This window comes from Perognathus longimembris, chromosome 17 (assembly GCF_023159225.1).
Source record: "Perognathus longimembris pacificus isolate PPM17 chromosome 17, ASM2315922v1, whole genome shotgun sequence".
Taxonomy (NCBI): Eukaryota; Metazoa; Chordata; class Mammalia; order Rodentia; family Heteromyidae; genus Perognathus; species Perognathus longimembris.
In genome coordinates this window covers 20,846,883-20,870,803 of record NC_063177.1, presented here as the reverse complement: position 1 = coordinate 20,870,803, position 23,921 = coordinate 20,846,883, and the positions used below count along the sequence as shown (strand labels likewise).

The 23,921-nt window shown below is 40.7% G+C and overlaps 1 protein-coding gene and 1 long non-coding RNA gene across 7 annotated transcripts in view; one reads left to right on the top strand and one right to left on the bottom strand.

Moving 5' to 3' along the window:
* The window catches only part of Nf1 (neurofibromin 1), a 256,851-nt gene that overhangs the window by 19,279 nt on the left and 213,651 nt on the right, over nt 1-23,921 (bottom strand). For 4 of the 6 annotated variants that reach the window (XM_048365038.1, XM_048365041.1, XM_048365044.1 and 1 more), the window contains 7 exons: nt 21,744-21,870; nt 17,967-18,098; nt 16,472-16,607; nt 12,221-12,378; nt 944-1,066; nt 340-473; nt 50-150 (listed from right to left, as the gene is read on the bottom strand). In XM_048365038.1, coding sequence (XP_048220995.1) covers nt 50-150; nt 340-473; nt 944-1,066; nt 12,221-12,378; nt 16,472-16,607; nt 17,967-18,098; nt 21,744-21,870 — 911 coding nt within the window. The remainder of the gene's footprint in view (nt 1-49; nt 151-339; nt 474-943; nt 1,067-12,220; nt 12,379-16,471; nt 16,608-17,966; nt 18,099-21,743; nt 21,871-23,921) is intronic. The other 2 variants (XM_048365042.1, XM_048365039.1) reach the window with 1 other exon arrangement.
* Nucleotides 7,331-17,515, top strand: LOC125365157. The gene is made up of 4 exons (XR_007213657.1): nt 7,331-7,342; nt 13,504-13,514; nt 13,566-13,575; nt 17,250-17,515. It is a non-coding gene; the product is annotated as an uncharacterized LOC125365157 (long non-coding RNA).

The following is a 23,921-nucleotide window of genomic DNA, read 5'->3' as shown; positions in this document are numbered from 1 at the left end:
ATGTAAACAGATACAAAGGTTAATTACAAATAAAAAAAGAGATACTTACACAACAGGAAAAACTTTAGGGAATACAACACTGGCCTCTGCCAAGTATTCATAGAGAATTCGTTGATCAAATTCATCTGTAGTATATTTTACCAGTGTAGCCTGTCGAGATGCAAAAATAGTAAACATTTCATGGCTGAATTGTTATGCTTTGGTCAAAAGCAAAAGACACATCTTTCTTTCATGTTTGTAATATTTAAGGGCCTCCTAAATACTAAGAGTAGTTTGGAGTAAAAATGTCAGGGAGAAAAAGGAAACAAAAAACTCAGTAAGGAAAGAAAAATTTCTTACTAGAACAGTAAGAAGCAGCGCCTGGATCTTCGGATCCGTAAGAACTTCTTCATCCAAAAGAACATTGGATTCTGACACTGAAACTTTACGTAAGTGTGGGTGCTGTTGTGATGAGGGAATTCTTTGAGTTTCTGCTGTGAGATATAAATTAATATGGTCAGTTATGTTAACAGTATTCCCCAATAACCACTTCATCTGACATGTTGTTAGATATATAATGTTATTTATAAAATTCAAGGTTTTTTTTTCTTGGTAGTACAGGGGATTTGAACTCAGGGTCTTGCACATACTATGCAAACAACTCAATAACTTGAGCCATGCTCTCAGCCTAACAGCTTTTTAGTAGACCCTTAAAATACCAACAGAATCTGTACAATAGTTTTGCTATTTAGAATGTTGTATTATGTATTTGGTTCCTTTTTACAAAAGTTTCAGGATAAATGTCATTTTAAGGACTGTAATATTCATCTTTAAAGAAAAGAGCAAATGTTTCTATATTGCATCCTAAAGATTCTGACACATGGTTGTAAAGTAAATATGGCTATACTGGATGCATCCACCTTATTTTTAATTATCTAGATAGGCTATAAATGTTATTTCTCACCCATTTCATAATCAGTTTCAGCTACTCTCCTCATTTTGGGGGGCGTTGTGATCCCTGATTCCATTTCTTGCCTTTTAGGAGCCTTTGTGTCTGATATCAAGTGATCAAAACTTTTCCTTGTTCCTATAAACAAAATTACAGAATATGGAAGTTCACGAACCACAGTGTCTATGAATAAAGAGTATATTAAAAAGAAAATATATTGACACAAATGTTGAAGTTTTAGGAAAAAAAACAAAGCTCAAACATATCCCTAGGGCTGTTTCTCTCCTGCCTTCTCCATCTTCTAAGGGAGTTTTAGCCTCACAGCTTTCCATTCAGGATAGTGTTCTACCACTTTGAACCACAGTGCCACTTTCAGTTTACAGGTGGATAATTAGAGATGAGTGTCATGGGGACTTCTCTGCTCCAGCTGGCTTTGAACTACGATCCTCAGATCTCAGCCTCCCGAGTAGCTAGTAGATATCTTGCAAGTTCAGATGAAAATGAGATTATATTCACTTCACTGCAGGGAAAGCAAACTCCACCAACAAGTGCAATTACCAGTAACAAATACAGGAGTAGGAATTGTTCAGTAGCAAATAACTATCTGAACAGTCTTTTTAATTTAAAAAATTCTGCTGGTGCCAAGAATTAATCATTAATGTGTGAGGAATTTCCAAGCGTAGACAAGGATTAAAGTTTGAAGTTAATTTGCCAGACTTTGAAAAAGATGTGTGTGCCTGCAAGTACTAAAAGTAGATACACTGGGATATGCTTCAAACAGAAAGTAACATTATCTTACACTTGGATTTGAGTTTATCTAATTATGTATTACACTAATATTTAACTGCTTCTCTTATTGAAAGTAAAAGTATTGAAACTGACTTAGCTGGAATGCACATATTATTGTTATTCTTTACACATTCAAAGGCCTTTTGTTTTCTTTTTAAACTAACCCATGCCTCAGGCCTCCAGCTTAGTTATTTTGGAGATTGAGTCTTGCCGACTTTTTTGCCCAGGCTAGCTTCAAACCCAATCTTCTGGATCTCAGCTTCCTGAGTAGCTAGGATTACAGGCATAAAGCATCTGTTATCTGGTTCCTATAGCAGCTCTAAGAAAAAAAATCTCAAACAATGTTTAAAAAGCTAGATTAAAACCATTATAGAAAAATCTGGCTCCCCCCACCAGCTGACCCTGGCCCAAACAGGGCCAGGCTGGGAAAGGGGAACCCGGCGATCGGCAGACAGGCTGCCGGTAGCGTAGAATTCAGACAGCGGGGCCCCACGGACACTAGGGAGGGTGCGGACCAAGACACACAATGGCAGCGACGAGAAGTTCGGGTCCACATCGGGTTTGGACAGACGGCGGCTGGGGAACCCAGCGCAGCAGAAGGAGGGAACCGGGGAAGCCACCTCGACACTTTGCCAACCCCTGAAGGACCAACGGTTGCATGGGACACACACACAATCCAGGATCAGTGAGTCCCCCATTACTCCCTCACCCAACGGGAGACCAGCTATCAGAGACCCAAGCCCTACAAAGAAGCTAGATCTCCCTCCCTCCCCCCCAAGGGAACAAAGAACCCCCAAATCAGGTGGGAAGCTCCCATCAGGCGCTGGGAAGTCAGTTTAGCAGGGGAAGGGCAGAGCAGCCCCAAGGCCACACAGGTTCCTGAACTGGCAGAACCGGCCCTGCCCGCTTCCCAACAGGGGCCGGGGGACGGCCGGCAGTGCAAGCCCCACCCGAGGTGCCTGGACCTCGCGGACTCTTACAACTAAAATCACAGGCTCTGGTGGGCAATACCAGCACAGCAGGGACACCTGGGCCTGATCACGTCCCCCCCTCGCAGCGGAGGCGACGTCTGAGGGTGCTAACCCACGCCCGGACAGTCGATCCCACTGGGCCCCACACATACCGCCCCCCACAACGGACTCGTGGGAGGGCGCAAACACAACCCAACAACCCGGGGCTCGCTCTGGGAGGCGTACCCCGCTAAAGTGGATGGGGCCACAGCGCCTGTTGTAGCGGGCGCACAGCGCACAGGAGGGCAGGGCCCCCGGCGACAGCACCCGCTCTGGTAGGCGTACCCCGCACTGGTGGGCAGGGCCACAGCGGCAGCACCTGCTCTGGTAGATGCGCCTACACAGGAGGGAGGGCAGAGCTACAAACCAAACCTGAGAAGCCATCCACAGATCTCCAGATGCGCAAATCACAAAGAAACATAACACAGTTCATCAAAGAGCAAGCCAACTCGCCAGCTCCAAAAAGCAGCACGACTGAAGAGGAGATGGAGATTAAAAAAGCAAATGAGGCCATGTTAATAGGAATGATGGAAAGCGTCAGAAATGAAATCAGAAAACAATTCCAGGAGTTTAGAGCGGAAATCTTGAAGGGCACCCAAGAAGCCAAGAAAGAAATGGAAGCAAAAATAGATACAATGCAAGCCTCCTTTAAAGAAAATCTTAGCATCCTGAGAAATGAAATGCATGAAAAAATAGATTTAAAATACAACTCTTTGAAGGAAGAAATTTCCACGATCAGAGCTGATCTGACAACCATAAATAGCTCTCTGACATCCATAAACTCCGCAACTGAAACCATAACACAAAGAGTGGACCATATGGAATCCAGAATATCTCGCCTGGACGATGAAGCAGCCGACAACAACCAGAAAATGACCACACTCCAAGAAACGGTGAAGCTTCAGGGCAGACTAATCCAGGAACTAATGCACAAAGACAAGAGATATAATCTGCGCATAATTGGAATAGAAGAAGGAGCCGAATACCAGAGCAGAGGACTTAAACATGTTCTCAATAAAGTTATTGCAGAAAACTTCCCCAGCTGACTTATCCACACAAACTTACCAAGCACGAAGTGAGTGGAAGAACACCATCCAAGTACTTCAGGCTAACAATTTGCAACCTCGGATCAAATATCCAGCGAAACTGGAGTTCACATTAGAAGGGAAAACCAGATCTTTCCAAACCAAAGAAGAGCTAAAGGAGTATGTGAATAAAAAACCAGCCCTACAGCGAATTCTAAGAGGGGAGCCCCACCCAACAGAGATTGTACAAGACACACAGACAGAATCAGAAAGAAACTACAATAGCCAAAGTCCAACAGAAAGAACAGCTTACTAAAGACAAGAAAACAAAAAGAGGAAAAAACAGCCCAACAAGTTAATGGAAGGAGAAAAAAAACACCCTTATCCTTGATCTCTTTAAATATAAATGGTTTAAACTCTCCGATAAAGAGGAGCAGACTGGCAGAATGGCAGAATGGATTCGCAAACAAAAAGTTGACATCTGCTGTCTACAAGAGACCCACCTTAAAACAAGGGACAAAAACAGGCTCCGAATGAAAGGATGGAGCAAGATCTACCAAGCAAATGCACTTACCAAAATGGCAGGTGTAGCCATCCTGATCTCAGACAAGCTGGACTTTGCATTAAAATCAACTCAAAAAGACAAAGAAGGACACTACATATTAATACAGGGAAAAATCCAGAATCAAGACATCACGGAGATAAATGTATACTCACCGAACAAAAGAGGCCCTACATATGTCAAGCAAATTCTCACAGAATTACAGAACAAGATAGACGCAAACACAATCATAGTAGGTGACCTTAATACGCCACTCTGTCCAAGAGACAGATCCAACACCCAGAGGATTAGCAAGGGAGCTGAGGACCTAAGTAACACCATTTCCCAAATGGATCTGACAGACCTATATAGAATCTTCCACCCTACAGAGACCCAATACACCTTCTTTTCAGCAGCCCATGGATCATATTCCAAAATAGACCACGTCATAGCCCACACAAAGAACATCAGCAAATACAAAAGTATTGATGTCATCCCATGTATTATATTTGATCACAGTGGATTAAAGGTAACCCTCAACAACAAAGGATACCACAGAGGCTATACACACTCTTGGAGGCTAAACCCCACACTGCTATCCAACACTTGGGCCACGACCAAATTAAAGATGAAATCAACGAATTCATAAGCCACAATGACAATGAAAACACATCACAAAGAAACCTATGGGACACAGCTAAGGCAGTACTGAGGGCAAGATCATTGCACTCAGCACTCACATTAAAAGAATGGAAGCAGAGCAGGTGAATAACCTCACGATGAAACTAAAACAACTGGAGAAACAAGAAATGACAGAATCTAAAACGACTAGGAGGGGAGAGATCACAAAGATTAAAGAAGAGATAAATCTGATTGAAAATAGGAAGACCATTCAACAAACAAATAAGACTAAAAGCTGGTTCTTTTTTTTTTTTTTTTGGCCAGTCCTGGGCCTTGGACTCAGGGCCTGAGCACTGTCCCTGGCTTCTTCCCGCTCAAGGCTAGCACTCTGCCACTTGAGCCACAGCGCTGCTTCTGGCTGTTTTTCTGTATATGTGGTGCTGGGGAATCGAACCTAGGGCCTCGTGTATCCGAGGCAGGCACTCTTGCCACTAGGCTATATCCCCAGCCCCTAAAAGCTGGTTCTTTGAGAAAATAAACAAAATTGACAGACCCCTTGCAAGACTTACAAAAAAAAGAAGAGAAGAGACTCATATACATAAAATCAAGGACTCCACCGGAAAAATTACAAGTACACACGATATTCAAACAATCATAAGGAGCTATTTCCAAAACCTCTACTCAGCAAAAAACAGTAATTTTACAGAAATGGATCAATTCTTAGAGAAGTACAAACTGTCCAAACTGAACCAAGAAGAAATAAATCAACTAAATAAACCAATAACTTACAGTGAGATAATCAAGGAGGTAATCAAGGGAGGTAATCAAGGACCTCCCACCAAAGAAAAGCCCAGGCCCAGATGGATTCACCAACGAATTCTACAAAACCTTTAGTGATGAGCTAATACCACTACTCCTCAAACTCTTCCGTGAAATAGAAACAGAGGGAGAAATCCCAAACTCATTCTACGAAGCTAATATCATACTCATTCCCAAACCAGGCAAAGACCCAACAAAAAAAGAGAACTACAGACCAATATCACTAATGAACACAGATGCAAAGCTCCTCAATAAAATATTAGCTAACAGGATCCAGAAACTGATCAAGAAAATCATACATCATGACCAAGTAGGCTTCATCCCATCACAAGGATGGTTCAACATCCGTAAATCAATCAACGTAATTCATCACATAAACAAATCTAAAATTAATAATTACATTGTTATCTCAGTCGATGCCCAAAAAGCCTTTGACAAAATACAACATCCATACCTATTAAAAGCTTTGGAGAGAACCGGAATAGATGGAACAGTCCTCAAAACAATAAAAGCCATATACAACAGACTAACTGCTAATATCATATTAAATGGAGAGAAACTTAAATCATTCCCCCTAAACTCAGGAACAAGACAAGGATGCCCACTCTCCCCACTTCTTTTCAACATAGTGCTGGAATCCCTAGCCATAGCAATAAGGCAAGAGGAGGACATCAAAGTGATCCACATCAGCAAGGAAGAAATCAAGTTATCCCTATTCGCAAACGACATGATCTTATATCTGAAGGACCCAAAAAGCTCAGTACCCAAACTCCTACACCTAATAAACCAATTTGGCAAAGTAGCAGGATACAAAATCAATCCACAAAAGTCAGCAGCTTTTCTGTACACCAGCAATATACAAACAGCAAAGGAAATTATGGAAACAATTCCATTTACAGTAGCCAAAAAAAGAATAAAGTACCTAGGGATCAACTTAACCAAGGACGTGACGGACCTATTTAATGAAAATTATAAAAATGTAATAAGGGAAATCAAAGAAGACACAAGGAGATGGAAAGACCTCCCATGCTCATGGGTAGGCAGAATCAATATAGTGAAAATGGCCATATTGCCCAAATTGTTATACAAATTCAATGCAATACCTATCAAAATCCCAGCCACATTCTTCACTGAAATAGAGAAACCAATCCATAAATTCATATGGAACAGCAAGAAACCTAGAATAGCAAAAGCAATTCTAGGCAAAAAAAGCAGTGCAGGAGGTATCACAATACAAGACTTCAAGCTCTACTACAAGGCCATCATAACAAAAACAGCATGGTATTGGTATAAAAACAGATCGGAAGACCAATGGATTAGAATTGAAGATCCAGAAATAAAACCGCACTCTTACAGCCAACTGATATTCGACAAAGAAGCTAAAGACATACAATGGAATAAACAGAGCCTCTTCAACTACTGGTGCTGGGAGAACTGGGCAGCCATATGCAGAAAACTCAAAGTAGACCCAAGCCTATCACCATGCACCAAGATCAACTCAAAATGGATCAAGGACCTCAATATCAGACCTGAATCCTTGAAACTACTGAAGGACAGAGTAGGAAAGATGCTAGAACTTATAGGCACAGGAAGGAACTTCCTGAATAGAGTCCCAGGGGAACAACAAATAGGGGAAAGACCCGACAAATGGGACTACTACAAATTAAAGTTTCTGCACAGCTAAGGACATAGCCACCAAAATAGAAAGACAGCCAACGATATGGGAAAGGATATTTACCAGCACAGCAATAGACAAAGGCCTGATATCGGTCATCTACAGAGAACTCAAAAAACTAAGCCCCTCCAAGCCCAATAAACCTATTAGGAAATGGGCAAAGGAGCTAAAGAGAGACTTCACAAGAGAAGATATAAAAATGGCAAAGAAACACATGAGGAAATGCTCAACATCCCTGGTAGTAAAGGAAATGCCAATAAAAACAACCCTGAGATACCACCTCACCCCAGTTAGAATGGCCTATACTCTGAACTCAGGCAACAACAAATGCTGGAGGGGGTGCAGGGAAAGAGGAGCCCTTCTCCATTGTTGGTGGGAGTGCAAATTAGTACAACCACTTTGGAAAACAGTATGGAGGTTTTTCAAAAAGCTCAATATAGACCTACCCTATGACCCAGCCATACCACTCCTAGGCATCTATCCTAAACAGCAAAACCCAAGATATCAAAAAGACATTTATACTTCCATGTTTATCATGGCACAATTCACAATAGCTAAAATATGGAAACAACCCAGATGCCCCTCCACAGACCAATGGATCCAAAAAATATGGTACTTATACACAATGGAATACTACATAGCGATTAGGAATGGTGAAATATTGTTATTCGCTGGGAAATGGTCAGAACTCGAACAAATAATGTTGAGCGAGACAAGCCTAGAACACAGAAAACAAAGGGGCATGATCTCCCTGATATATGACTGTTAACAAAGGGAGATGGAGAGACAGTAGAGACCAAGTCTGGGAAACAAAAAACTGCTTGTCAAATAGTATTCCCCACAGGATTGGGGCAGGGACCCAACAGTATGTAACTAAAACCAAACAATTACTCAACATATAAAGGTCAAAAATTGACCTCTCAGGGGAATACAATAGCTCAAAAGCTAGGTATGTACGTTCATATAAGACTACTGTCGACATATTGTCTAATATCGACATTACATTTAAAGCCCTAGGCGAACTTTCTTGGGCGTGGCCATGTGGCTACTGTATATGTTCTTGATACAACTGTATATTGTATATATGTCTAGCTGACCTAGAGAAGAGATAGAAAAACAGGACGTAAGATATCACAAGAAATGTACACACTGCCCTACTATGTAACTGTACCCTTTTTGCACAACACCTTGTCAAAAAAAAAAAAAAAAGAAAAATCTGGCAACTGAATATTGACAAGTCCTACTAACCAATATTCAGAAGAGTCATAAATATCAAAGCCAGAAGGATCAAATCATGCAAATAGAGAAAGCCAGGAGCAGTTACATGATTAGTCTGAAGTGACAAGGTCAGGGATCCTGTAAAATGACAAGACTGACAGCTTGGGCTTCCTAAAGCCAATGTTTTCTATTCTCTGAGAGATCAGGTTACTATTCTGTACATTCTGTACCTTCCTCCCTCTTTGTTTTACTCTTTGCATAATTCCTAGGAGATGGTCTTCTGCTCCTATAGTTCAGCTATCTATAGATAGCCAATTCTTGTTTTCTTTTCTCTTCCTCAGCTCGATTCATCTTGTAACTTCTTTCTAGGATACACACCCTTGTAGATATTTTGAAGAGATCTCAAATATACTATCAACCAATCTAAATTTATGATGTAATGTAAGTATATCATGCTGATTACCATGAATGAGATAATTACTGAGGCAGGGTTTTTTCCTTAGATTTTTGTTCTTTGGCTTTTAACGTATCTATATCATTATACTTAGAGTGAATTTCTCCCCCCCCCCCTTTTCCCCCTCTCCTCATGGCAGTGGGGTTTTGAACTAGAGGAGACCACCTTACTATGCAGATCTTTTACCATGATCCACCCCCAAGCCTTACTTTTCTTTTTAAGGCAGGATCTTACCATGTAGCCTAGGCTGGCCTTGAATTTGAGATCCTCCTGTCTCTGCCTTCAAAATGCTCAGATTACAAATGTGTACTACACATTTCTTGAAGCTTTTTATATAGACACTAAAATAATTGTACATTAATGAAGAAATGTTTTGATATAGGTATACATCCTGTAATGTTTATGTAAACATGTCTCTTCAAACACCTCTCTCTCTCTCTCTCTCTCTCTCTCTTTCTTTCTCTCTCTCTCTCTCTCTCTCGGTCAGTCGTGGGGCTTGAACTGGACATGGGCACTGTCTCTGAGATTTTCAGCTCAAGGCTAGTACTTTGAGCCACAGCACCACTTCCAGTTTTCTAGTGGTTAATCAGAGATAAGAGTCTCATGGATTTTCCTGCCCGCACAGGCTTTGAACAGCCATCCTCAGATCTCAGCCTCCTGAATAGCTATGATTATAGGCATGAGACAGTGGCGCCCTAGCTATTTAACATTTCTTTAGTGTTAAAACATTCCAAATCCTCTCTTCTATATAACGTGTATTATCATTAACTGTACTACTCATCCAGTTGTGCAATAGTTCTTTTTTAAAATTATTAATTTATTGTCAAAGTGATGGACAGAGGGGTTACAGTTTCATATGTAAAGCAGTGAGTACATTTCTTATCAAACTTGTTACCTCCTCCCTCGTTTTCCTCCCACCTTCCCCCGTCCAATACCATCCCCCCGCCAAGTTTTACAGTTGGTTTACAGCATATAGTTTTGTAAGTATTGCTGTTGCATTGGTTTGACCTTTACCCTTTGTCTCTCCATTTTTATGTTCTGCTTCCCTTCCCTAGTTCTGATAAATGTATATACAATACCCAGGGTACCAAAATCAGTTACAGAGACATCAAGAGTAAAACCCTGGGGAATAAAGACAAAAGAAAAAGAAGATGGTGTGCAATAGTTCTTGTTCCTACTTAAAATTAACACTGATCAATCTCTCCTTTCTTCCTACAAATGACTCTCCTAAGTCTTTTTAAGTTTTCAATCCTTGTCTAGCCTTACTTCCTATACCATTCCCCATGGGGCTATGGTCCACTGCTAGGTGCTTTCCTAACTTTTTTATTCATGCTATTCTTCCTATACTGTAAGTTCACCCTTCCTTATCTTATATCTGCCTAGCAAGCACATATTAAGTCTTTTTTTTTTTTTTCCTTTGCCAGTCCTGGGGCTTGAGTTCAGGGCCTGGGATGTGTCCTTGAGCCTCTTTGTGCTCCTGGTTAGGCTCTACCACTTGAGCCACTCTGGCTTTTTTGAGTAGTTTACTGGAGATAAACTCTCATGGACTTTCCTGCCCTAACTGGCTTCAAACTGCGATCCTCAGATCTTAGCCTCCTGAGTAGCTAGGATGACAGGCGTGAGCCACCAGTGCCTGGCCTATATTAAGTCTTTAAGACCAGGTAATCTCCATAGCTTTTCCCTGTTTCCCCAATTCTTTAGTTTCCCCCATCAAAACATAAAACTACTGGCCTCTAACAGCTGATTGTCTTAGCCCTCCCAGGGCTGATAGGCCGGGAACTTGAGTGGGACAATGAGTACAATGTTGCATTTTCTAGTGTTCATTTTCATATCCAATTTCCTTGGCATGAAAACTTGTATTAAGAAACAAAGTAACTAGGAAACTGCTAGAAGATTATTTCTGGTAAAGGATTAAAAGAGAGAATTCAAAAGGTAACAAGGATGGTCATATTTTGCTTTTAGTTTTTTTGACAGGTTATGTTACACTTTGTTGTTTGTTCTCTAATTTCCTGTGAACATAAATACTATGGCAAGATATTTAAGTATGTTGATATGAATAACTGAAATCCACTGGACCATTCACAACTGATTACTGAAATATATAATCTAATACATTCCAGTAACAATAAAAACACTGGCCAATATGACACAAGAATAGTTTTGCATTTCCTCTGGGTGTAAGGTAGTACCAGAGTTTTTTTCAGGAATTACTCTCAGGAAAGAGTCTTAGTATTTTATGTGGATTTCTCATAGACAAATGTTTATGTAACTGTTATCTCAACTTTGAAGGATCATATAAACATATATATACATATATATTATAAAAAATATTTTTTTGGTGGGGGGTGTCAATTCTGGGGCTTGAACTCAGGGCCTGAGTTTCTTTTGCTCAAGGCTAGCACTCTACCACTTGAGCCACATTCTCAGCACATATCTTTTATTCTTCTGTGCTGGTCCTGGGCTTGATCTTGGGGCCTGTGCTCATGTATAGTGCTCTACTTGAGCCACAGCTCCACGAAAAGCTCTGCTTTTTGGTGGTTAATTGGAGATAAGAGTCTCATGGACTTTCCTACCAGGGCTGGCTTTGAACCACGATCCTCAGATCTCAGCTTCCAGCTAGGATTACCCGCATGAGCCACTGAGCCACTAGCAGCTGGCAGGATCACTTTATATTTGAAAAAATACATTATCTGACATTTTTTGGATTTTTTCCAAAGAAATCAGGAAAATTAATATTATTATAGATTCATTCCACATCGATAACCTCTGCTCTCAATATTTTTGAGAAATGTGTCAAGATTTTTCTTTTCTCACAGGTATCTGATAGCTCTACCATTCCCACTGTCTGATGCATACCCAAAGCAGAACAAAAGAAGAGCCACAGTATTTAGGCAAGAAATTTTAAAAATGAGATAAAAACACAACAAAATAAAAATGCTCCAACTGTTTCAAAAGCTCATTTCTTAATTTCAACAAATATTGTTCAACTTATATATTAAACTCTTATAACTGTCTTAAAAATTCTGCTACAAACAGAAAATTTTAGTAATTTCAAACAGTTTCAAATACTTTACTGAATAAGAAAGTATATGTTAATAAACAGTAAGTTTAAGAAATGGGCAACATGAAGATGAACTAACCAAGCAGCTTCTTAGTGTTGGCCTGAGAAGGCTGCCCCATGTCCAAGCTCATGGATTTTCTGGCTCGGGGACTAGTCTGGCCCACTGTTGGATAAGTGGCTGCAAGGTACCCCTCAGAACCTTTCGGAGAGGACCACGGCTGGTTCTCCTTTAGTGTCCTGAGATTTAAACAATTGAGAAGAATTAATAAACATGGAGACAAATACAACCATCATTTGCCTATTCCAAGCAGCTTCCTTATTTCTCAATGACAGCAATCAATTAATTTTAACATAGCACTTCAAAGGGTTTTAGGGTAGAAACATTTTTTCAAGGGTGTGCTAGTCCTGGGGCTTGAACAAAGGACCTGGGCGCTGTCCTTGAGCCTTTTCACTCAAGGCTAGAACTCTGCCATGTGAGCCACAGCTCCACTCCCAGTTTTTCTGGTAGTTAATCGGAGAGAAGTCTCATGGACTTTCCTGCCAGTGCTGGCTGGACTGAGTTTTTTAAAACAAGGATTAAAAACTTGAATCCTTCATTTAAAAAGCAGGAATATCAAACTAAATTCATATTTTATCCTTTCCATAAAAAAGAACATAGCTTAAAGAAATATATGTATGAGAGTGACCAAGGAATAAGATTGAATATAAAGAATACCTAGAATACTAGCATAGTTAAAATTTCTGCAAAAAAATTGTGGAGGGTTTTAAAAAATAATTTTAATTCTGTTATCATTAAGGTATTGTACAGTGGGATTACCATTTCACAATTCAGGTAAAGTGTACATTTCTCTTTTGGACAATGTCACCCCTTCCTCTGCTTTTCCATAGTTTTCCCCTGCTATCCCTGCCCATAAGTGGCATATGTGGAGGTTTTTTGTTTGTTTTTAAATCAAAAAGCAGGATGCAACTTGGGTACTGGTGGCTCATGCCTATAATCCTAGCTACTCAGGAGGCTGAGTATCACAGATATGAGGATCACAGTTTGAAGTCAGCCAGGGCAGGAACACTGGTGAGACTCTTATCTCCTATTAACCACAGAAACAGCCAGAAGTGGAGGTATGACTCAAGTGATAAAGTGCTAGTCTTGAGTAAAAAGAAGCTCAGGGACAGCACCTAGGCCCAGAGGTCAAGCCTTAGGACTGACAAAAAGAAACCAAAAACCAAAACCCAGGATGTAGCCAGGTGCTGGTGTCTTACATCTTTATAATCCAAGCTACTGAGGAAGTTGAGATCCAGAGGATAGAGATTGGAAGGCAGACTGGGAAGAAAAATCCTCAAAACTCCAACTCCAAAAGTAACTAGCAAAAAGCAGGGTTGGAGGCATGGCTGCAGTGGTAGAGCACCACTTAAGTGGTAAAGCTGAGTAAGTGTAAAGTGTTAAGTTCAAAGTCTAGTACCAAAAAAGCAGGCATTAGTATGCTGAATGATATAAACTCTACATATGGAAGATTATTTTTCTATGTTCAACATTGTACCTAAACCTTATATTTTGTTTACTTGAAAAATCCCCAAATGGAAATGGTCAGAACTCGAACAAATAATGTTGAGCGAGACAAGCCTAGAACACAGAAAACAAAGGGGCATGATCTCCCTGATATAGACTGTTAACAAAGGGAGACGGAGAGACAGTAGAGACCAAGTCTGGGAAACCAAAAACTGCTTGTCAAATAGTATTCCCCACAGGATTGGGGCAGGGACCCAACAGTATGTAACTAAAACCAAACAATTACTCAACATATAAAGGTCAAAAATTGACCTCTCAGGGGAATACAATAGCTCAAAAGCTAGGTATGTACGTTCATATAAGACTACTGTCGACATATTGTCTAATATCGACATTACATTTAAAGCCCTAGGCCAACTTTCTTGGGCGTGGCCATGTGGCTACTGTACATATTCTTTTTTTTTTTTTTTTTTTTTGCCAGTCCTGGGGCTTGGACTCAGGGCCTGAGCGCTGTCCCTGGCTTCTTCTTGCTCAAGGCTAGCACTCTGCCACTTGATCCACAGCACCACTTCTGGCCATTTTCTGTATATGTGGTGCTGGGGAATCGAACCTAGGGCCTCATGTATGTGAGGCAAGCACTCTTGCCACTAGGCCATATCCCCAGCCCCTGTACATATTCTTGATACATTGTATATTGTATATATATGTCTACCTGACCTAGAGAAGAGATAGAAAAACAGGACGTAAGATATCACAAGAAATGTACACACTGCCCTACTATGTAACTGTACTCTTTTTGCACAATACCTTGTCAAAAAATTTGTGTTCAATTAATAAATAAATTAAATTTAAAAAAATCCCCAAATGATGTCCTTGTCATAATATTGAAAACTATACTAATCAAAGAGATGTATTAAAGTAGACATAAGACAGACACCAATGCCTCACTCCTGTAATCCTAGCTACTCAGGAGGCTAAAATCTGAGGCTCGTGGGTCAAAGCCAGCCTGGGCAGGAAAGTCCATGAGACTCTTTTTTTTTTTGGCCAGTCCTGGGCCTTGGACTCAGGGCCTAAGCACTGTCCCTGGATTCTTTTTCCTCAAGGCTAGCACTCTACCACTTGAGCCACAGTGCCACTTCTGGCCCTTTTCTATCTATGTGGTACTTGGGAATTGAACTCAGGGCTTCATATATATGAGGCAGGCACTCTTGCCACTAGGCCATATTCCCAGCCCAATGAGACTCTTATCTCCTCCAGAAAATGCTCTTAAAGAATTTTATTGTGGGGCTGGGAATATGGCCTAGTGGCAAGAGTGCTTGCCTCGTATACATGAGGCCCTGGGTTCGATTTCTCAGCACCACATATACAGAAAATGGCCAGAAGTGGCGCTGTGGCTCAACTGGCAGAGTGCTAGCCTTGAGCAAAAAAGAAGCCAGGGACAGTGCTCAGGCCCTGAGTTCACGGCCTAGGACTGGCCAAAAACAAAACAAAACAAAGAATTTTATTGTGGGGCTGGGAATATGGCCTAGTGGCAAGAGTGCTTGCCTTGTATACATGAAGCCCTGGGTTCAATTCCCAAGCACCACATAGATAGAAAAGACCAGAAGTGGCGCTGTGGCTGAAGTGGCAGAGTGCTAGCCTTGAGCAAAAAAGGAATCCAGGGACAGAGCTCAGGCCCTGAGTTCAAGCTCCAAGACTGGCAAAAAAAAAAAAAAAAAAAGAATTTTATTGTGATATGGAAAAAATATAACAATTCATGGGCATGTTTTTACCAATCTGCTTTTGTTTTTCTTTTCCTTTTTTTCCAGTCTTGGGGCTTGAACTCAGGGCCTGAGCACTGTCCCTGGCTTCTTTTTGCTCAAGGCTAGCACTCTACCACTTGAGCCACAGCACCACTTCTGGCTTTTTCTGTTTATGTGCTGCTGAGGAATCGAACCCAGGGCTTCATGCATGCTAGGTAAGCACTCTACCACTAAGCCACGTTCCCAGCCCTTGTTTTGTCTATTGAATGCTCATGCTGGGGCTTGAACTCAGGGTTGAGGCATTGTCCCTTAGCTTTTGTACTCAAGGCTAGTACTCTACCACTTACTACTTGAGCCACAGCTCTACTTCCAACTTTTTTGGTGGTTAATTGGGGCTAAGAGTCTTGTGAACTTTCCTGGGCTGGCTTTGAGTAGCTAAGATTACAGGCATGAGCCATAGGCACTCATTTACCAATCTGTTATAGCTTGTTTTTTTTTTTATCTCCAGGGATGTAATTTTATGTATTTTTTGCTAGTTTTTCTCCCAGGCCATTTTTTTTAAAACAAAATACTTTTCAGATCATCTTCGGTCATTATTTAAGCAGTGAGTCCAACAAACTCAGCACAATTAGATCAGAAGAATGATCATTTCACTATTACTCACACAAAATACTGTACATTTATAAAATGAGGTTTTGTTTTTTGTTTTTCTGGTCCTGGGGCTTGAACTAGGGGCCTGAGTGCTGCCCCTGAACCTCTTTGTGTTCAAGGCTAGCATTCTACCACTTGAGCCACAATGCCACTTCCAGCTTGAGTAGTTTATTGGAGGTAGGTCTCATGGGGACTTTTCTGCCTGGGATGGCTACAAACTATGCTCCTCAGATCTCAGCTTCCTGAGTAGCTAGGATTATAGGTGTGAGCCAGTAGTGCCTGGCTATAAAATGAGTTTTGATTTATACCATCTTCTTAGATTACCTCTAGACCCACTTCTGTGTTATCTTTTAGATTAACTGACAGCTTCTATCAGCTTGGAAATTTGAAACCTGATTCTAATTATGCAATTAGGGAGAACAAGTCCACTAACCTATAACTGGGGTCACCATGATGAAGGGGATATGTATCCATGGGGACATTTTCCATTGAAATATCAGTAAGAAGAAGGGACTTTCGATGTTTGAGGCTGCAGCGACTTCGAACTTCTTCAGACACCGTAAGCAAAGCTAAAAGAGAAAAAGAAGGCAATTTAAAAATTTAGCAAATCATGTATTTTTTACAGCTTCCTAAGGAGAACACTAGTACTAAATGTACCTGTAAGGAGCCCTGGAGTATGTGGCTTAAGGCTATAAATGTTTAAGACAAACTTGCTTAGTTTCAATGTTTGTAGTGTATTTTGGAAGCTTGTAAATGAGCATGCAAGCTTTAATAAGCACTTTTTAAAAAAGTCTTGAGAATGTTGATCTTCAGAAACACAAAAATAGACAGGAGAGGTAGAATGAAGGCCATTAAGAATAATATTTCAGGGGCTAGGGATATGGCCTAGTGGCAAGAGCGCTTGCCTCGTATACTTGAAGTATACTTGGGTTCGATTCCCCAGCACCACATATACAGAAAATGGCCAGAAGTGGGGCTGTGACTCAAGTGGCAGAGTGCTAGCCTTGAGCAAAAAAGAAGCCAGGGACAGTGCTCAGGCCCTGAGTCCAAGGCCCAGGACTGGCCAAAAAAAAAAAAAGAATAATATTTCAGGGTCATATGGTTTAAACAAAAAATTACCATAATAGAAGATTGCTAAACTGAGAATCAGCAACTTCCATCAAACAAGTATATTCAAGAAATGTGTTAGATTCAAGTATTGTGTTGCTGAGCAGACAGTTTAATGGGATGGAATGGAAAGTATTAAAGGCAGCAAGCTACTTGTAAGACTAAGTAGATGGCAAGTGGATGATTTCAAACAGCCCAGCCATTTAAAGGCTTATAAAATTCTGAAGACAACATCAGAGAAGGCTGCTGATGAGATAAGGTTTTTAGATTTTTATGACAGACAAGAGGGAGGCACTGCAGTGTTCTGAATCAAAGATGATACAAGGAACACAGTTCATATTTCAATGCAAATTCTTTCATAAAGAAAACTGGTTTTGGCAAAAATTTTAAATTTTTATTTTACGGATTGATTTTGGCAGCACTAGGATTGAGAATTGGAGGCTTCATGCTTGCCAGCTACTTCCCCTGCCCTTCAAAATTGCAGCAAAGGGGGCTGGGAATATGGCCTAGTGGTAGAGTGCTTGCCTAGCTAGCATGCATGAGGCCCTGGGTTTGATTCCTCAGCACCACATAGAAAAAGCTGCAAGTGGCGCTGTGGCTCAAGTGGTAGAGTGTTAGCTTTGAACTAAAAGAAGCCAGGGACAGTGGCCCTGAGCTCAAGCCCCAGGACTGGCAATAAACAAATAAACAAACAAACAAAAATTGCAGCAAAGGACTGGATTGTGAAGTCTTTACTTTTCAAAGTAGCTAAAGGACCCATATTGGTATGTGTTCCTTTAAGGTGATCTTAAGATATAGAAAGATTTATTTTATGATATTACCTGCTAAATAAGCCACACTTTGTGTATTCACCTCAAATTTGTCACAGTTCCTATGTTTGTTAACCAGAGTTAGTAGTGTATGTAAAATTCGGACTGTTCTTGCAACAATGGCAGGCGAAGGATGTCTGTACCCTACAAAAAAAGAAAAACCAAAAGAAAAAAGAAGTTAGTCTAGGAACAAACATTTGCCTTCTAATTCTATAACAACTATATCTGCAAGAAAAGAAGTATTAAAGGGTCATTTCCTTTCCAAGAATTGCTATTTCTGAAGGTACTTAATTTTAACATTAACTACCAAAAAGTGTAGAACAATATTCTCTGAAACCTTAATTATTTTTCCTCTTAGGGAGAGGGGGAAAAATAGTGTTTCAGATCTTTCATTTGGTAAGACTGCATAGGAAAGCAAACAAAAATCTCCCCCCTAATGTATTGGAATTCTCTTATAATTTCTTTTTTGTTGTGTTTTGGTTTTTGCTAGTCCTGGGGCTGGAACTCAGCCTGAGCGCTGTCCCTGGCTTCTTTTTGTTCAAGGCTAGTACTCTGCCACTTGAGCCACAGCGCCACTTCTGGCCATTTTCTATATATGTGGTGCTGAGGAATGGAACCCAGGGCTTCAAGTATATGAGGCGAGCACTTTACCACTAGGCCATATTCCCAGCCCCTAAAAATTTCTTTTGAAAATAGCTTTCTACAGCTTTGTAAGAGGTTTTTCAATTAAAAAGAAATAAAAAACCATGGTAGCGAATGTCTGTAATCCCAACGCTTGGGAGATCAAGGCAGGAGGATCATGAGTAATACCTGTCTGAACCACATTGGGAGACTATCTCAAAAAAAATCACCAACAAAAATATGTAATGTTTGAAGTCAGCCTGGGCAGGAAAGCATATGTTCTACAAGCCTAAAGAATAGCACTGCAGGGGCTGGGAATATGGCCCAGTGGCAAGGGTGCCTTGTATACATGAAGCCCTGGGTTCGATTCCCCAGCACCACATATATAGAAAATGGCCAGAAGTGGTGCTGTGGCTCAGGTGGCAGAGTGCTAGCCTTGAGCAGAAAGGAAGCCAGGGACAGTGCTGAGGCCCTGAGCCCAAACCCCAGGATTGGCAAAAAAGAAAAGAAAAAAAGAATAGTGCTGCAGGTGCTGGTGGCTTACAGACATAATCCTAGCTATTCAGGATGCTGAGATCTGAGGATTGAGGCTTGAAGCCACCCTAGGCAGAAAAGTTCTCAGAACTCTAATTACCAACAAAAATGTTGGCTGTAGGTATGGCTCAAGTGGTAGAGTTCTAGCTGTGAACAACAACAACAAAAAAGCCAAGAACTAAGCCCTCATTCAAGCTCCAAAACTAGCACAAAAAAGATCTGGACACCAGTGGCCCATGCTGGTAATCCTAGCTATCAAGGAAGATGAGATCTGAGGTTAGAGATGTGAAGTCAGCCTGAGCAAAAAATGAACAAAATGTTGGACTGGCAGAATGGCTAAAGTGGTACAGTACTATCCATCATTAAAAAAGCTAACCAAAGGGGCTGGGGATATAGCCTAGTGGCAAGAGTGCCTGCCTCGGATACACGAGGCCCTAGGTTCGATTCCCCAGCACCACATATACAGAAAACGGCCAGAAGCGGCGCTGTGGCTCAAGTGGCGGAGTGCTAGCCTTGAGCGGGAAGAAGCCAGGGACAGTGCTCAGGCCCTGAGTCCAAGGCCCAGGACTGGCCAAAAAAAAAAAAAAAAGCTAACCAAGAGTGAAAACCGAGTTTGCTAAGTTTGAGTTCAAGCTCTAGTACCAGAACACACACACACATGCACGCACACACACACACACACATATACGCACGCGCGCGCGCGCGCACAAAAATAAAGAATAGGGTTGTTGTTCTTTAAATTTTTATTGTCAAACTGATGTACAGAGAGGTTACAGTTTCATACGTTAGGCATTGGATACATTTCTTGTACTGTTTGTTACTTCCTCCCTCATTCCCCCCAAGAATAGGGTTATTTAAAAGGTAAATCTAATCTTCAATAAGCTCATTTTCGGTGCCAGCCCTGAGGATTGAACCCAGAGATAGGAGCTATTCAGTACTCTACCATTGAAGCCACAGCTCCACTTTTGGCTTTTTGGGTAGTTAAGTGGGACTTTCCTGCCTAGGCTGGCTTTAAACTGTGATCCTCAGATCTCAACCTCCTGAGTAACTAGGATTATATGTGTGAGCCACCAGTGCCTGACTTGAATATGCTTTTTGGGGGGTTTGTTTTGGTCAGCCTTGTGGCTTGAACTCAGTGCCTATGCACTGTCCCTGAACTTTTTTTTCTCAAGGCTAGTGCTCTACCACTTTAAGCCACAGCACCACTTCCAGTTTCTGTCAATTAATTGGAGATAAGAGTCTCATAGACTTTCCGGTCTGGGCTGGCTTCTAACCTCAATCCTCAGATCTCAGCCTCCTGAGTTTCGAGGATTACAGATGCGAGCTACTGGTGCCCAGCTCGATGTGCTTTTAATCGTTAGTGCTATTCATTTACAATAGGGATTTGAATTCTGAAAATAGTCTTTTAGAAATATAGAAAAAGTGCTTTATCAGCCCAACTGCAAACCTTGTTGTAATATTTTATAAATTAATCCTTCAATAGTTTCTGCAGCAATTTCTCAAGAAGGCAACATCAAATGAATGCATTTGCAGTGATGTCTAAAGATATACATATCAGTTAAACACTAAGAGAACCTCTATCACCCTTTAATTAAGCCTAAGAATTAATTAAATTGATACAAAACTGTAGACTTGAGCTCTGGCCCATTACTATATGCAACCCCTGACCTGACTGCTCCATGTTAGTAGACCATGGCTATCTCAAGTTGTGCAGTCAGCAGTGAGTAGTAAAGTCAAGTGTCAGATGTGAATGTGCTCTGAGGAGCAGCTGGAAATGGCTGGCTATGAGCAGTACAGAAATATGGAGTGGTAGGAAACAGAAAGGTAACGTTCTGGAGCATGAAATAATGGCATCAATCTACCATGTACTGAAAACAAGTTCAAGAATATCTAACCAAATCTGAGTTTAATCAATCACTAAAGTAGAAACTTTGTTTTGTGCAGTACTGAGGAGAGACAAATGCTGTAATGGTCTCATTCCCAGTGCTTCTGTGAGCAAATCTGTATAATAGCATTTTCCAATAAAAATTAATGAACATGTAGGTTTGCAGTCTGTCTTTTTTGATAATTAACAAAATGCTTCATTACTCTTACTAATAAAATACCTATTAACATGTTCAATACTTAGGAGTTTCATAAGAACTGTTTCTTTTGCTTTAAGTAAACCTGATTATTTGCTATGAAATCAAGCTCTATTAAGATAAATATTGAATAAAAAACTCAACAAGACAGCCATAGCTTACTGTCTTGTAAAGTAAAACACATAGACTGAATTATTTGAAGTTAATTAATTACTGTGGTAAATTATTGTTTCTAAGAATATCCTCACACAAGGCTTCTCTACTTGTGCACGCACACACAAACACACACACACACACACACACACACACACACATATGCCAGTCCTGGGGCTTGAACTCAGGGCATCAGTGCTGTTCTCGAGCTTTTGTGCTCAAAGATAGCACTCTACCATTTGAGCTACCACTCCTGCTCTGGCTTTTTGCTGGTTAATTGGACATAAGAGTCTTATGGACTTTCCTGCCCAGGCTGGGTTCAAACTGTGATCCTCAGATCCCAGCCTCCTGAGTAGCTAGGATTACAGGTGTGAGCCACTAGTGCCTAGCGCCTCTCTACCTTTTAAGAGGTGTCCAACCAGTGCAAAGTTGAAATTTGAGTTGAAGTTGAGTCCAACAAAATGATCCATTTGCTTGCAGTGCCACTCCAGAGGATTCCGAGTTGCCATGAACACTTCTTCTGGACTCTAGTAAAAACAATCACGAGATGGTTCATGGGTTCCCATAAAAGCTGTTTTTACTGTTTACAATACTGGGATTGAACTCAGAGCCTAAATGCTAGATAGCTCTTTACCACTGGGCTCTATCCCCAACCCACAAGCTATCTTTAGGAGATCACTTAGTACTTAGTTTGGTTTTGGTTTGTCTTGAGCAGTTATGATGAGATAAGTAGTCTTTTCAAATTAAGAAATTATTTTCAACTACAGAAAACCATAGAAGAATATGTAAGGATATACAAATTAATTGGTACAAGAAAACAGATGAACAGTAAGATAATGAAAGGTTAAGAGTTTTAATTTACAATAAACAATTTTTGACTGTTGACTGACATCACAGTGACTTTTTCTCTGATGTAGAGTCTGGCTTGGTTACAAGGCTGGCCTTGGGAACTTTAGCCTGATGATTTTTTTTTTTTTTTTTTGGCCAGTCCTGGGCCTTGGACTCAGGGCCTGAGCACTGTCCCTGGCTTCTTCCCGCTCAAGGCTAGCACTCCGCCACTTGAGCCACAGCGCCGCTTCTGGCCGTTTTTCTGTATATGTGGTGCTGGGGAATCGAACCTAGGGCCTCATGTATCCGAGGCAGGCACTCTTTGCCACTAGGCTATATCCCCAGCCCGATTTTTTTCGTTTTTAATGCCAGTCCTGGGGCTTGATTTCAGGGCATGGGCTCTATTCTTGAGGTATTTTTGCTCAAGGCTAATGCTCTACGACTTGAGGACAGCTATACTTCCAGCTTTTTGGTAGTCAGAGACAAAAATATCGCCAACTTCCTGCCTTGGCAGGGCAGCTTTGAATTGAGATCCTTGGATCTTAGCCTCCTGAGTAGCTAAGATTATAGATAGGTGTGAGCCACTGAAGCCACTTACTCTGGCTGCCTGATGACTTCTAAGAAGCTCTATTAACTCTGATTCATAGTAGCTTGGTGCCTAGGAATCAAGATCAATTCCTTCTATTGGGATGTTCTGGCAATAAAGATGCCAATGCAGCTACTTTTAAGATTTGCAAATTTGCAAATATTTTTTAACATGAAAATGACCTATCATTGTTCTAAGACAACTCCAGCCAAAAGGAAACAATGGTTCTAGTCTCAGACCAGATATATAAACATGAACAAGTTACTTGGCTTTTTTACTCCATTCTGTTGAAAAACAGAGGTCTAAATGATAAATTTCAAAGTACTTTCTACCTTTAATATTTTGTTTCCACACTTCCCAGACCTCCAGCTGTGCTAAGTCTATACTATGTCAGGTATAAACTAAACACTGTTTAGACCAAATTTCTTCATACTTAAAACCATGCTGTTTCTTTCTACCCAGAGCTTAATTTCATTTTAAGCAAGCTTCCTATGTATTAACATTTTCTATAAAAAATTTCTCTTAGATATTCCCATTTTTCTCCAACAACAAAAGGAACATAATTTTTGTACTATTTCATTCCTTCCTCTATGATCTGAACCCAAATCCAACCCCAATCAAAGTTGATAAATGTTAGGGGGTGTGCATGTCTAATAGTATATGTTAACGCTAAAAGAAACAAAAAAATATCTAAAATTAACTCCATGAAAGTTCTCTTTTACATCTCTAATTTCCTTATCTGCTAGTAACTATGCCAGGTTTTCATTAAGTAGCATTATGCAACCAAGTAAATGTCTTCACTTGTGAAATAGGGCTGGAAAGTACTAAATTCTACCTTACTGTTCTGAAAATGACAAGGAATGAACTTGAAGTGCTGGGGACCCAGGAGGGTAGCTAGTTAATACCATTCAGTATTATGTATGCCTCTTCTGTGGACTAGCATTGGGCCCAAACCGTGCATGGTAATTATTATGTAGGAAATGTAAAAATACTGTTCATTTTTTTATGAGCTGGTAAGGAGCTATATTCATAAGAAATTAACAGTACAGCCCGGTGCCAGTGGTTCATCCCTGTAATCCTAGCTACTCAGGAGATTGAGATTTGAGGATCTTGGTTCAAAGCCAGCCTGGGCAGGAAAGTCCGTAAGACTATTATCTTCAATTA